Here is a 16,556-nt window from a genome sequence, read left to right as displayed (position 1 = left end):
TGAAAATATTTAAAATTAAATATGATCATTAGGTCGTACATTAGTGTTTTCTATTTTAGCTCCATTGCCAATATCTAGAGTTTTAACCAGTTTGATGATGGATATTGCTCAAAATATGTATTTGTTATTTTCTCATAAGCCACATTGCCTGGATTTCTTAGATTAAGCAGACATGGGTTGTTTTGTTTTCTTAATAGAGTGTGTGTGTGTGTGTGTGTGTGTGTGTGTGTGTGTGTGTGTGTGTGTTTGGTGGAGGGATGGCGTGCTTTAATAGAAACCAGGATTAAAGTACATGAGTTAAACATTTGAAATGCTGGACTAAAACTCTATTTTTTCCTGACCCGTTTCTTAGCAAGCAAATGATATTAGTATTTTCTATCACCTTTATTATGAAGAAAGACTAAAAGAAATTTTGGATTTTTCTCTAGCTCAGGGCTGTGGCTCAAGAACAATGAATACAGTAAAGTGTCCCCTGCAAATGCACATCCCTGGGAAACGCCTGGCTGACTCAATTTTTGAATTCTCTTAACGCTGTCGGTTGTTCACATTCCCTCCCAGATCACATGGCTTTGGTGATGGAAGTGGTCTATTTTACCCCGCGAAGTACTTGATAATAGGAATATTAGTGTGAATAACTGGTGTCAACACTGCCAATGGTACCAAAAGCTACAACAGCCAGATTTGTGTTTTTTTTTTTAAATCATGTTTCTTGTTGGTATACCATGTTCAGAGATGAGACGAATGTATACATTTAGTCAACTAGGAAAACGCAGTCTCGGTGAAACTCCCTCCTAAACCAGTAATCGATTGTAAAACCCACAGCTCCAATAGGGGTTCTTTCTTTTGGAATGCTTTGAGACGATTAAGCAAGCCTAACATGATCTGAACTACACCAGCAGTACAGCTGTCGAGACATTAATTTTTCAACCGTGAGGTGATGGCGTGTTACCTCCTCCATGAACTCTTGTTGCACAACTGAACGAACCATAAATTGAGATGCTTCTCTAAACCCAGGGTTATCAGTCACACTGGAAACCCCGGCAAAGTCACGTGGTCCGAAAATTCTTTGCATTTCCTTCAGTTTCAAGTAAAATGCTTCATGGTGTGTGGGGGTGCACAGCGGGATTATAGCAATGTTTTAGAGCATTTATTTCTCAAGTTTATGTCTCCTCGTTCACATCTGCTGTTTTACGATATTCCTATCCGCAGTTGTCTTTCAGGGAGAACGTCAGTGTGTACGGATTGGATTGAGGCGGGAAGAAGGGACTGAGTGGGAATGAGACTGTTGGAGTTATTTTGCTATTTCTTATGAGAACTAATTCAGTTAAGCATGGTTGGCTGCTGACGGTTCCTGAAACGTTCTAATACAGACAGAGGTTCTAGAGCAGAACGGTCATTATGTCCTGTTCAATCTGAGCACTCTGAAGTATGACTTTATAACACTGACACATGCTCTGGGGCTTGTGGTAAATGACGTTAGTGTTTTCGGTCATCTTCTGGGTGTGTTTCATGCTGAACCATTCACGCAACACACTGATCTTCAATTGCTTTGGAAATCTGATTCATGAACTAGCCTACGCCTTATGCCTTAGCAGTTTACTCATGATGAATTTCACTGTCCCTGACATAGGTGTGTCAGTCCTTGCCCTGTCTGTGGGGTTGTTGGACTGTAGTACTGCCTTGTTTGGGAATTAACACCAACTCTGGTTTATTTGTGATTGCTTAAGATCCTATTCACGACTTCTGGTTTTTCTTATTTAATCTTGTGTGAAGGCCTGGCTTACTGCTCTTAAAAGTAATCCAGTTGATCAACAGCTAATTGGTAAGAACAAATGCTCCGAGTGATTTAGTTTCCTAGAAATCGATGTACTCTCTTGATACAATCATTAATTTTATTAAAACTTTTTTTGTACATGATTATCTATGCTATTTTCCTAGGTTGAATAAAAAAATAATTTGATTTTCTGGGTAGATTCTCCTAATTTTCATCAAGCACTGTACCACCTGTACTATAAACAGATTTTTCTAATTTTGAAGGCTATAATTTTAAAGGGTACATTTATTTACTATTTTAAAAATATTTGAAGCCCCCTTTCAGAAGATGGAGTATTAGACCCAATTACTACTTTGAAGTCTAGTTATGTAAAAGTAGATGGCAGGAAAAGCAGGTAATTGCAGTATTTATTTTGAGATAGAGTACTTTAATATATAATCTATCCCTTAGGGTTCTCTTGGCAGTATGTAAAAATTGAAAGCAGAGAGTTTCTTGAAATTTCTTCGATTGCATCTCAGTATTGAATATGATATGGAGTCATTTTACATAAAATAATGACACTCAGGATTGATTGTATAAACATGTGTGGTTTTTCTGAATCATGTCTTGTCACTTTTGCATTTCCTGGATGCCTCTTAATGAAGCACACAAAGACCATTCACAAACCAACGCTTAAGGGCGAGCCATTGGTTGCATCTGTTGACATTGCCTGTACTACTTAAAGCCTGAAACAGCACCAGCAGCTCCTTTAGATGTGGCCAGTTATTTTGCAAGAAAATGTATAACAGCAAGGAGGTAGAGCTAATGTTTTGTGGAACATCTAGGATGTGTAATATTTAAAAAGTGAATAATTTCATCTTGAGGTATTTGCTATATAGTTCATTTGAAGACAAAGACTACCAACATTGACATATATACATATATATATATGCATATATATATATATATATATATATATATATTGTTCACAGAAAATGCTACAGAAGTATTCCCTTGCTAAAACTTACATACCTTCTACTCAACAGAAAAGTAGGCTCAATCACATGCAACTTCAAATCATAAGAAGGGGCAGTGTTACAGTTCAAGTTTCTATGCAGCTTAAGTATGCTTTCAATACATTTGCAGTGGGAGGCAGTGGTGGGTTTAAATTAAAACGCTTTAATAAAATTGTTGCCAAACTGTGTAGTTCTTACAAGGCAAGAGGAAATAGTGTGGCATCGCCTTGGGAATATCAAACAGATTCTATCCTGATATCCTTGTTTTGTTTAAATCTTTGAACTGCCGTTTTCATTTTTGGGTTGATTTCACCACCTGTGAAGCTTTCTCATGGTTTACCTCGCCACCTTATGTGTTGTGCATCTTTATTATCCATGCCGTTTTGTTAACTCACATTTCCATGTCTAACTATGAATTTGCTGATTTCTTTTCTTTTGTTTCCATCATTATGTGCATTTAATTCATTGAAGAACAAGAAAAATGTTACTCTTCCACTAAAGGTAAATATCAATGTAACTTCTACCCATTCATACTGTTACTTTTATCATGTGTAAGAGTTATGATACTGTCAGATTAATGACCAAAGTTATTTAACAAGTAGTTATTTCTCTGATATTTCACAGGCCGTTATTTCTCTGAGGTGATTTTGCCACTTATTAATTCTTTCATAGTAAACAGATTCATGTTATACAACTCATATCAAGGAGGGAGACATCTTAAGACTAAAATTAACAGTGACACACTCATTACTTATCCCTGGGTCGCCTTCGTGTAATTCCATATCCCCGGGTTGCATGTATGGTACATAAATGAAAGTCCCTACATCTTATTGTCTAGATAGAACGGGCTTCGTAGGATTTCTCACCCTCACTGCAGTCAGGCGTGCTTGGAGCAGCTAACTCAATCATGTAGAGCTCCAGGCTTCAGTATTGTTGGAGTATTAATCCTATTCATCTGAGAGATACAGGATACACATAATTCAGTATTCAGCCAACTCAGCCCTTGAGACAATTTCTCTTCTCCCCTTTGACTTTTGAGTGACAGCCTATGTTTGATCTTTGCCCTTAATTTTCAAGTGAGTCTCTGGCTTCCACTCTGGACTTTTGTACTGCCCACGTCACTTCTTACTCTGAATTATTTTAGGCCCGATTATTAGTTTTTTAAAATATAAATTTATAAATCGCTCTAATAGTGTTTTAATCACACTTTAATTGTGTGATGTTTATAGGTATATTTATTGGGTATTTAAAGGCAGTTTGAACTGATTTGTTTATTTTAGTAATTCTCAAAGCTAATCGTGATCACAGCACCATCTATATTCAGGATATCTGCCCTGGGGGTTGGAAAAAATATATCAGTGCTTGAGAACTTGTTCTGCTCTCGAAAAGGTACTGAGTTCAGCTCCCAACATTCACATTAAGCAGAGCACAACCACCTATAGGTCTAGTTTCATCACACAGTTCTCTCATCTGAACTCTGTGTGTCTGCACACAAGTGGTACACACACACACACAAACACACACATGTACACACAGAAACACACACACAAACACACACACAAACATACACATACACATACACACACAAATACACACACATGTACACACACACAAACACACACAAACACACATACACACACAAACACACATACACACAAACACACATACACACACAAACACACACACACACACACAAAATAAGAGAGCCTTGCCCTTTACTCATTATCAGTAGTAGAGAACTAAAAGGTGTTTTCTTCAGTTTCTTTCACTATACTTTGAGAATCCTGTTTTAAAAAACTCCAATACCAAATGCTATACTCTTGACTCTTAATATACCTGGGATATGTTGTGGATCTCAGGATGGTAGATAATATCCAATAATTCAGTCTTCAATACTACTTGATAAGCAACAGATAATATTGTTTAGTCTAATCTTATAATGAATAGAATTAAACGTCAGGCACATAAAGTACATATTTGAGCATACCATTTGACATATTTACGTCAAACAGTAGCTAAAGCAAAAGGTTCTTCAGTGAAATGAAGAAGCTGTTATCCTGGGTTTCAGTACACTCACAAACATCTTCTATCCTTGTTCTACATATCAGAAGCAACTTTACATTCAATACTACAGAAGTGACTGGTCCTTTCTCTTAGATTCAGAGGAATATGTCTAGATTTGCAAGGCTAACAACATGGTAAAAAGTACTTTGAATTTTATATTGTAAGCATCTCTAATATATTTTCCCAAAGATTCAGAGCAACAGCTTATTAGAAGAGCAGGTGATCAGAGGTTTTCTGTTATTATCAACTAAAAGCCACAGGTAGCTACTGCAAAGTCTCCCTGTGACACAACAGAATGTTTGCTTTTTTAACAAAGAATGACTACCCTAATACCTTGCTACAGACCACATCGTATGTTAATGTTCTCATGGTTCAGTATGCCCTGACTGACAGGCGGTAGACCCAGCTGAGCCGCTGAGCTAGGGTGTAGATAAGCCTCACAGAACACACTGTGTAACTGGAATCAACGAAAGGAACACATGTGACAGTTCATCCAGCAAGACTCAGCAGCTAAGGGTGGTGTCTTCCTCTTATAGGGTCTGAGGCAGCATAGTTTAGCCACTGACAGTGACCCTCAGCCCAGAAGGAATTAAAGCAAGTTCAGATTTTCTTTTCAAAGACACATTTGAGGCTGAAAAGAAGAGAAAATGCTTTATCTATAATCTGTAGTCCCTCTTCTATAATCATTAAGAGAGAATTCATGTGGTTCGAATGCTTGCTCCCCAAGAAAATGAGCGATGGGACTGACCAAACTTTACTGGCTGCAAAGGTCAATAAACTCATCGGTTTGCTTCTGTTTTGATGATATGTAGACGAAATTAGCTTGCAGCTGAAAACCCCAGTTTTTCTGAAATGATGCAACACTTACAGTGCTAAGATTGTAACTGTTCTGGGAAGACAGTTGTCCAATCTACCTATAGAGAACTGTCTTAGTAATGTCCCAGAGCATAATCAACGATGAACAAAATTCATCATTCCCTACATATTGATCACTCGACTAAGAGTGTCACGCATTGCCTCATATTGACACAACGACCCAGAATAGAAGTATTAATATTCTCTACTTTCTAACTGAGGCACCCAAAGCTTCAGGAGATTGAAAACCTGAACCCTCGTTGGTCACCCACTTGATACATGGTGAGCCTAACTCTGAGGACCCTGCTCAAACTCCCTGGAACAGACATTCCAATACCCTGTTTATTGGGTGCTTACCAAGCACCCGGAGTAGCATCTAAATAGCGCTCACATGCATAGAAAGGCAGTCTTAAGGACTTTCTCAGGTGCTGTGAGGTGGTCCCAGATTTTGACCGTAGTGTGTGTTCTGTCCTCTTTGCTCTATAAAGATGCAACAGATTCTTTCATGACACGACATGATGGTCTTGGAGACCACTCAGTCTTCATGCATCCACTTACTAATTCAGCTGTGGACCACTCAGCTGTGCCTGGTTTCTCCTTAAATCACCCATGCAACACCATCACTACCACCACCACCACCAACAACAATGAATCAGACCCTTTAAATCTGAATAGATATCACAACTGGGCTTGAAAATTCAGGTGAAGAGTTATAAATATTCACACAACTTAATTTACCTTTGACTCCTTCTGTGTTGAAAGCTGAGAGATGTTATCATTTTAGGTTTCACAGACTGCTTTTAAAGGCCTATTTTTTTAACCGTTCATTCTGAAAGTAAGCCAATTTTTTCCCTCTCTGGTACATTTCTTGGACAGTTTTAAAGAGCCCATGAATGTAGTTTGGGGGATCGAAATAATGATAAACGAAGATCAAAAGTGAACCAGAAATTAAATGACTTCAAGGTGAGAAAAAATGTTATTGTCATGATAAATTTCTAGAATTTTTTTTCTTTGTATGGTATTTAAGTTCATTATCTCTGCCTCCTGGAAGCAATATTGAGTCATAACGGAAGACATTGTATTATGTTTTCTAAAGGATATGTTGTCCTTAGTTATAAGGGGTATGTAATTCATAGACCTGTATAGTGAAAATCATTTAGAGTTCTAGTAATGATTTCAAAGGAACAAAAGGGGGGGCATTTTGTTACGTTTTGTTTTCTACCTGGTTGATGAAATGTGTGGTAATTATTATAATAGCTGTTTAAGGAATGATGCTAGTCAACTGCATTTTCATGTAAGTTTTATAATGAATATTAAAGCATATTGCCTGTACTTTTCTATGCTAACCGGTGACAGAAACGGTTTGAGGGTTAAGCGATGCAAAGGAAATTTTGTGGCAATATACCATTAACCTTAATTAGGTTGAATTTAGGTAGACGTGAAAATGTAAATTTTCTTAGTTTCTGTTGCATTAACTCTAGTATAGGTCATTAATCATTTATAATACTAGAAGGATTATTGTATACAGTGGTAAAATGGGAAGATCTAGGCTCGAAGCTCTAAGTTAACCAATTTGTAATTTTTAAATTTTATATTTTCCTAATTGTCTTTAAAATAGTACCAAAAGATTATAATTTTATTAAAATTTATTATTTATAGGATAGCATAAGAGGCCAAATCAGTTATTTCCCATTTTTGTAGGCTATGATTTATAATATTTAGAATTTTTAGATACATCGTAGTATGCTTGCTGAGTGTGCATGAAACCCTGGGTTCCATCCCTAACTGTGGCCTCAAGAGAGCAATAGAGAGCTGTGGGAGAGGCAAGGACATCTAGATAGAGAGAGGGAGGGGGGGATATTTTTGCAAGGTTCATATTCCTTAATCTTTTGGGCTGGATCATTCAGGCACAGCCCTTTTACGTCAGCATATATTATAAATATCACGTTGGTTTTGTTTACTGGATCATTGCTGCATCTTTAAAATTAGCTACTGAGAGGGACAAACAGTAAGTTACACGATCTAGAAGTTGTGGTTTTGATCTTCACATTCTGTTTTGTTGAGTGTATTTCCTAGAGAGCACGCTGTAATAGGCATTAGGGCTTTAGATATTTCCTACATAACAATCCTTGAAAGATGTACCTTACCCGATCAAAGACTTTCTTTACCTCTTCCTCCTGAGATTTGTAAAGAGAGTGAAAAGGAAAAATGTCTAACCACGGTGTCCAGTTGTGCCCTGTCTCTTTGATGTCCACTGTCTAGGTGTTTAAGTCCTTCAGATACTGCACACCTGGGAGAGAGTCTGTTCCAATGAGCTGAGTGTATCACTGTTGTTGTTAATGTTGGAACCATGAGTAAGGTGGCCAAACATGAGAGGTCATTTGACCCCTAAAGACTAGGCCCTCTTCACACCAGAGAGCTAAGTGTTCCTGCAGCCCTTTGACAAGGTATCACCTTTCAGTGAAGAATATAATGCTTTTGTGGCAGCCGTTTGACCTTAAGTAGTGCAGAAGAGACCAAAAGATGATCCTTCCATCCAGACCTGGTCTTGTCTGTTGAGCAGAGGCATTTTGGTATGCTGGAGCTCCCAGGATTTCACCTGAGGATGGTGACCTTGCATTCTCCAGGCAGTTTCTTGGAAACGAAGCAAGCTAAAACAAAAAAGGTGAGGTCATGTGGCTGCGGTGAGATGTGAGCAGTTATTTGGCAAATACTTTTCTTCACCTCTGCCAGTGTGCCCTTTCAATTATCTAGACCAAATAGACTCCCTTCTGTAATTTTCGTAAAGCCGGACTGATATATCCACTCCACAGGTGTTAACTTGCTTGTCACTGTTTGTGATCCTCGTGTTGGATAAAGGTTATCGTTTTCTGTCCTCGTTATTATTGAATGCCGTATAATATCTAAGAGGAATTATGTCAAGGCTCAAGAACAATCGAAAACATTTCTATACGTGCAAACTGGAATTCATTTTCTAGCAGGCAGGTGCTCCAGCATTGGGAAACGTGCACGGAGTGCAAACCCTTTACAGATTTATTCTCATGCATAGTGTATTGGCAGTGCTGATGGAGACGTTAAGGGAGGACCTGACAAATCGTTAGCTTGCTCGAGGCTGAAAGTAAGGTTGATCGTCAAGGGAAGACACTATCTCTTAAGTTTAAACAATGTTAAAAAAAATCAGCTCATTTTTCTCATAACACCTACATTTAGGTGAATCGGTGAATTTAAAGTGTTGGAAAGCAAGCAATGGAACCCAAAACTGAATCATTGTAGTCCCTGTTTTCACAAGTCTGAGGTGGGGGGAAGACAGCAAAAGAGGTTCTCTCAGGACTCCCTCCTCTTTATAAGTAGGAACTGTGACTAAAATGGAGGCATTTCAGAGAGAGCTGGACTGCTACAGAACCACGAGCCTCAGCTTTAGATCAGCCAATCCCCATTCTTATCTTTTTTACCAGATTGCTTCTAAACAAAGAAGAATGTCTGTCCACACTGACAACATTGCACTCTCAGTCATCAAATGTCAGCCCACTTTCCTGGGCAGAACATTTTACGATCCAGTTACGTTTAAAATGCCGTTACGTTCAACCTTTTTTTTTTTTTTTTTTTTTTGCCCTACTTCAGTTCAGTCAGCCAGATCTTTTTAATGTGTAATACTTCCTACTCTCTAGAGTGTGTTGCCGTGTGTCCCTACTGGGTCTCTAGGAGTGAATTTACTTTGTAAAGTGCAGTGCTCCAGAGAAAATATTTATTTTTTGAATTATTCATTTATTCACTTTACATCCCAATATCATAGCCCCTCTCCTTCTAGTCCCCCCACATGTAGCTCTTCCCCTGATTCCCCCTCCCCTTCTCCTCTGAGAACTGGAAGCCCACCTGGGTATCACACCACCCTACTCTTCAACCCCAGAACCATCAGCCACTGCAGGACTAGGCACATCCACTCTCACTGAGGACAGATAAGGAGACCCGGTTAGGAGACCTGGATCCACAGGAAGGTAACAACAAATTTACTGACAACTCCTGCTCCAGTTGTTAGGGACCAGCATGAAGACGTAGCTGCACATCTGCTACATACATATGCGTGGGGTTAGGTCGAGCCCATGTTTACTCTTTGGTGAGTGGTCCAGGCTCTGAGAGCCCCCAAAACTCTGTTGGACTTCCTGTGGGATCCCTGTCCTCTTCGAGTCCCTCCATCTTTCCCCTGACTCTTCCAGAGGACTCCCCAAGCTCCATCTAATGTTTGGCTGTGAGTCTCTGCATCTGTTTCAGTCGGTTGTTTGGTGAAGCCTCTCAGAGGACAATTATGGTAGGTTCCTATCCACAAGCGTAACAAAGTATCATTAATAGTGTCAAGGATTGGTGCTTGCCCATGGGATGGGTCTCAAGCTGGGTCATTCATTGTGTCACCTAACGTGATTCAGGTATTGATAAGAGATGAAGGAATGTCTTTTTCTAGCTGTTCTCAGTACCCAAAGTCACTGTAGAATCTTACATTCAATCTGACAGCTTTTAGGTGTGGGGTCATTTATCAGTTCTCCTCTTGGAAGGTACACTGGGATAAGGAGGGTTTTTACTCTCTCCAAAGTAACACAATGTTGTCATTCAAGTAGGGGGCAGATATTTTAATTCTCCAACTATGAGATATGGTAATACACCAAAAACTGGCTCAGATATTCTGTCCAGAAGTTACTGTGCTTCAGATAGACTCATATGAATTAGTGTTTGCAAAGACAATGATAAAGATATTTCTTATCCCAAGAAACCTAATGTAGAAATTCATTTTGCTTATTTAAAAATCATGTTCCACAGAAAACACTTAAAAAATATATGAGAAATTTTAATGCGTTTGGGTGTTTCGCCTACACCAATGATTTGTGCATACACCACATGCATGCAGTGCCCCTGGAGGCCAGAAGGGGGCATTAGATACCATGGACTGGAGTTAAAGATGGCTGAGAATGGGGCTGGGGATTTAGCTCAGTGGTAGAGCGCTTACCTAGGAAGCGCAAGGCCCTGGGTTCAGTCCCCAGCTCCGAAAAAAAGAACCAAAAAAAAAAAAAAAAAAAAAGATGGCTGAGAATAGGACCTGCATCATCAGAGAGAACAGAGCTTTTAATCACTGAGCCATCTCTCCAGACCCAAATACCAAAATGTAAGCCTATGTTAATTTATCCAGTTTTACAGATTTTGAAATTGGTACATATTCACTTTTACAGAAATATAAATATATGAAAACTTTATTTTAACTTAGAATGCTATCAAATCACATATAATTATAACATTTAAGCAAATGAGAAACATTCCCAAGATAACATTGTCTCTGAAAGTGATATGTAAAAATTTTAATACTCAGTTAACAAATGTTAAGGATTTATTAATCTTTTAAAAGATATTTGAATTAAATAAAATTGTAAGATGGGGCTCTAGAAAGAGAACTCAAATTTAGGAGTATTTTTTTTCACTTGTTATTCTCTAGTTTTCACGTATGGAAGGCTCCTTTTTTCCCCCCTATATTTAATTTAATTATTTTATTTACTTTACATCCTAATTGCAGCCCAGCTCCCTCTTCCCCTCCCAGTCCTGCTCTTACAAAGTCTTCTCCATTCCCCCCTCCCCTTCGCCACAGAAAAGGGGAAGCCCCACTTGGGTAACACCCCACCCTGGGACATCAAGTCCCAGGAGGTAGAGGCACATCCTCCCCAACTGTAGCCCAACCAGACAGTCCATGTAGGGGAAGCAGCTCAAATGCCAGCCATAGAGACAACCCCTGCTCCAAGGATAGAAGACTCATATGAAGACCAGAGCTGCACCTCTGCTATGAGTGTGTGTGTGCGGGGGTGGGGCGGGGTGGGGGTACAGCCCCTGTGTGCTCTTTGGTTGATGGTTCAGTCTCTGTGAACCCCTATGGGCCCAGCTTAGTTGACACTGAAGGTCTCCTTATGGTGTCCTTAACCGCTCCAGCTTGCTCAATCCTGTCCCCCTAGTCTTCTACAAGACTCCCTGAACTCTCCCTGACTTTTGGCTATGGGTCTCTGCGTGTGTTTCCATTTGTTCCTGGATGAAGCCACTCAGGAGACAGTTGTGCTAGGCTCCTGCATTTGACAGTGGGAGTTCAGAAGAAAGCGGGAAGAGTTAAATAACGAGAGTAGAAAGACATTAGTACTGAACCTTAGGACCAGGAGTTCAGTCTCTTGCATTTTTTTATTCATTTATTTATGTTGGCTACAGGTAGTTGCTGTTAGAAATAAGGAAGCCCCAAAGTGAGAGTACAGAAGTCCTATTGCCCAAAGTGAGAGTACAGAAGTCCTATTGCCCAAAGTGAGAGTACAGAAGTCCTATTGCCCAAAGTGAGAGTACAGAAGTCCTATTGCAGCTCTGGAGTGTGCTCTGAAAAGCTCTGTGTTCTCTATCTGAGTATACGCAGGGAAAGGTCACAACTGCCTACGATTCCAGCTCCAGGTGACCCAGTGTCCTCGTCCGGCCTCTCTGGACATCCAAACACATATGTTTGTTCAAACACACACATGCATCTACACACAGATAAAATGAACAATTTTCTACTCCTAAGCTTTTAAATTAATATGAGAGGTGGTTCTATTTAAATACATGCATGCTCAGGGAGAATTGTATGAATGAATTTGGCTTCTTTGTAGATGTACAGAAGCCTGTCCCTCTTAATCATGAATCTATATGAATCTAGGAATGAGCTGAAGCCATTTACACATTTTCAGTAGGTTAAGAATTCTTTGTCCATGAGATGGCTCAGTAGGTAAAGGAACATGCCTGCAAGGCTGACAGCCATAGCTGAGTTAAATCCCCAGTATACATATGATAGAGAAAACTTATGTATACAATATACAGTAAATTGTCCTCTAGACATCCACTCCTATGTCATGGAATACACACACACACACACACACACACACACACACACACACACACACATCTGTATATATAAAGTATTCTTAGCATAGTATGTAAGCTAAAGCCTGTAAACATTGCTTGTATTTCTTGAGATAAGAGGCTTAATGAAGCTGAGGCAGAACCCTAAATATTTCTTCCCTGTATTAACTATCTTTAGGCCTAGGCTTGAAAAATTCTAGGCTCCGTATAATCCAATCATCCAAGCTAACTGATTCAATCCTGCTTCTCTCAGCTTCTCACTGAATTGCTCTGCCTCGCCTCATACTAACTATGGAGTATTTTCAGGCTCCTAATTCTCTGGCTCATTCTGTCTTCACCTGTGTCTGGCTTGTTCTCTCTGTAATCTGTCTCTAGAACTGTCCTAGGAAAACTGCCACACACACACACACACACACACACACACACACACACACACACACATCACAGCATCCCTCCTCTTTTCTCTCTCTCTGCTTATTCCCTTTTCCTGCTGTTCTCTGATTCACTCTGTCAAATCCTTCTCTGCTTCTTCACTTTGTCTGCCCCTCAATTAGACATCACTTTCAAACATGGCTGCTTCCTTCTACAAACAAACCTTACCTTCATTGTTAGAGATTAAAGGTGTGTACTAAGGGTGTGTCTCAATACCCGCCTGGTGGTATATAGTCTTCATTCCCTTGCCAGAGTAGCCATGCTGCTGGATTAAAATCCCTCTACAGAAGATAAATGCTTTTTAACCCTCGTCTTTATTTTCAGTGCTATAGAATATTTTCCACTAGAAAATTATTAGTACTTTGTAAGTTACAACTGCTAATCTTACCTCTGTGCTCCAATTGGAATTCTTTTTATTGAGTTTCAGAAGGGGAGAAATTGTAGTCTTTGTGGCTTCTAAAGAAGCAGGTTTATTTCTCTCCATTTTTGATGGGATTTCGACAGACATCATGACATTGAAAAAAAGTACCTGAATTGCACAGAACAATGAACAAGACTCTGTTGTGAAGAAAAAGGTTCTCCTTCAGTACAACTTAGGGCATTCAGGCTATAGTGACTGAGACAAATTTCAGCCGTTCAACCCCTCATCTGGGAACTACAGGACAGAAATGATTTAATGTACTAACTTTCATGAACTGTTTATAATTATAGTTAAAGTAGTCTATGGTAAACTCCTCTTTCTTTTGAAAATGATATACAAACCAAATTGTTATTAAAACTAAATAATATTTTTATTGTAGAATAGTAACTATTTGGTTCTAATAGTTCACATATATGAAAGATAACAGTGAGGAGATTTTTTTAAAAAAATCTTTTTGTAATTCAATGACAGTTTAAGCGTTGTGTTATTTAAAATTGCTACGGACACTCAGAATGACCTAAAAAGTAAGTTTGGTGCAAGGTTCTCAGCTGGGTCTGTAAAGTATTTTAACTCAGATTTAAAATTTGCCTTTAGAATTAAAATTGATCAGAGAATAGAATCCTTCGAATGATTAGGCACAATTGCCCTTTATGAAATTAGATATTGGAAAATTTGATATGTGGCTGTTTGCTTAGAGCAAAATAATGGAGGAATGGCATTATTCCAAGGACACAGCCTACTTTGATCATTTTTATTATTTATCCTACTAACAATGTATATTGGTGGAATCACATCTTAGGTGTGAGGTTTGATAGTTTTAGCTTTGCTAGGGTATACAGAGTGTCATTTTGTGTCACAGTATGTATTTGAGAAATGAAGTAGAATATAAGGATGTGTCCAAGTAACACAGTGCTCACATTCATACTAAGGGTGTGACTCTAAACTTGTACAGTTACTTCGTAATACTGAATCAATGCCTGGTGCCATCAAAAAGAAGCCATGCTGAAGAGGTCTGAGCAACACAGTGCATTCACCCAACCTTCTCCTTGCTCAAGTAAATGCCTCAGGTTTCTCTGTGTCTCGTTTCTGTTTGAAATCTGAGCTTCAGCGTGAAGGTGGCTCGACTGTTGGATTCACTGGAAGGTCGGGTGGCGTCTGCTGGTGATCTTGGGCGATAATATTATTGGAGATTGCCTCTACCCTGTTGATAGGGAAACATTGATTTTACAACCTATCTTGCGTATAAGGGCAGTATACTGGGAATCTTCTGAAGCTAGTAATAAAGACCCTGAAAACAGTTTGCATTCAGCTCGCTTACTCCTGCAGCATTAATAGAGCGTAACTTTAAGTATTGTGAAATGAGTACTAAGTTGCAGGCATTTAGAAGGAAAAATAACTCTACTGAGCCACGGTTTACTCACAGAGACCGTTCCAGGGGTTCCGGACTTGTACCTTCTGCAAAATATCATTAAGAATTGCTAGGTGCCAGGATATCGAAGCATTAATCTAGCAAGTGTTAGAAAGTTTCTTTTAAAGCTAGTATTTGACGAGGCTGTTGAGCTCACATTCAATTATGTATGAAATTGAGATTTGCATTGTATTGCTTTGAGCTTTATTTATTCAGTACAACTACAGATATTTTAGCTCCATTAAAGCACAAAGCAAGGGGAAACTGTACAGGGAGGCATTTAGGAGAGAGGTGAAGGTCAGAGAGAAGATATACTTACCGTCTGTACTTTTATGCCCTCTGTACTGCTCATGGCATATAAAAATCCAGTTTTCATAACTTCGTTGCAGTTCCTGAGATCTGTCATACTGTAGCTTGCTTCATACCGCTACCACTAACTGTGTGTGTTGTCATGTAACTAACAAGCTTCCCAATGACCTTGTTCAAGCTGTTCGTTGATCGTCTTCTGGTTAAAGGTAGACACCGTATACTGTCTTTTAGGACAACCTTCAAAGTAAACGTCTGTCACTTGCCTAAGTTTCAGAACTGTGATGCTATAGACTGAGTCCATCTAGTTAACTGACTCCTTGTAAGGTAGAAATTAAAGTGGTGGTGGTGTGATCAAATTTATGACTCAGGTTCTGAGCTGAAGTTTTAGACACATTCTGCCACACGCAGGCATGCACATATATACACTCTCCCATACAAACTTTAGCCTTTGTTTTAGAGGCTGGATAGTACACACACACACACACACACACACACACACACACACACACACCCCTCTACCCTACACATTAATTAAAAGCTTTTATGAGAGGTTGATCCCTCAGGGGAATCGATAATAGATAAGTTGTAAACAAAACTCATTTAGATCTCACTCTGCACAGTTACAAGCTTTTGAATGATTTACACACAACTGTACCCTTAGCGCTTTCCTCTCCATTTGTAAAGATTCAGCAGTTATAGACAATTTTTAAGCTAGATTATGGTGGATCCTGACTTTAGACAGACTGAAGACCATTCAGTTTGCCCGCTATCATACTTGCTTCTTACCACAACAGAGCCTTATGTGGGATACATGTCTTCATGGATAATATTGCAAAAGAGCTAAAGAACACAGCATACAGTTTTAAAAATTTTGGAAGTTTATGTATGCGGTTCATGCAAGCCTTCAAAAATAGGTACCTTTTATTTTTTTCCAAGTAAGTCCATTTGTGTAGGTAGCAGATATTCATTGAAAGCTGTCGGTCAGATTCATGGTATAGGAAGGATCTCTACAAAAAAATAGGATTATCAGTTAGTTTTCAGGTGACTTTTCTGTAGCCAAGGATGCCATGTGGGAGTGTGCATGCAAGCAAGCATGTCCATCTGTGTGTGGTGTGTTCAGTATGCAGATTTATGTGCAGTTAACCTGCCACGGCCGGTTGAACATAGTTAAAACACCATTCTGTGACAAAGTTGGCTTCTCGTAACCACCAGTGAAGAGAGTTGAGAATACCTCACGTCAGGCGAAGAGACAGAGGGCCTCTTTCCGGTTACTAACACTCATGTCGCCCGTCTGGTGTGACCTGAATCCCTTCCACCTTCAGCGTAAGAGCTATTAGCTCCTGTCCATTCTGCATTGCGTGTGCTCTATTAACCGTCATGGTCTATTTCTGAAGT

The 16,556-nt window shown here is 39.3% G+C and overlaps 1 protein-coding gene across 43 annotated transcripts in view; it reads left to right on the top strand.

The window, feature by feature from the left end:
* Rims1 (regulating synaptic membrane exocytosis 1) overlaps positions 1-16,556 on the top strand; it is a 499,822-nt gene that overhangs the window by 388,669 nt on the left and 94,597 nt on the right. The window contains exons 21-22 of one of the 43 annotated variants that reach the window (XR_015628955.1): positions 3,241-3,270; positions 6,565-6,651. Coding sequence is in view for 1 of the 3 variants with exons in the window: in XM_087567881.1 (XP_087424007.1) it covers positions 3,241-3,270 (30 nt within the window). In the remaining 2 variants the exon portion in view is untranslated. 43 annotated transcript variants of the gene reach the window in all.

This window comes from Rattus norvegicus, chromosome 9 (genome assembly GCF_021556685.1).
Source record: "Rattus norvegicus strain SHRSP/BbbUtx chromosome 9, alternate assembly SHRSP_T2T, whole genome shotgun sequence".
Taxonomy (NCBI): domain Eukaryota; kingdom Metazoa; phylum Chordata; class Mammalia; order Rodentia; family Muridae; genus Rattus; species Rattus norvegicus.
Note: the sequence above shows the minus strand (reverse complement) of the source record. Positions and strands in the feature narration are given on the sequence as shown.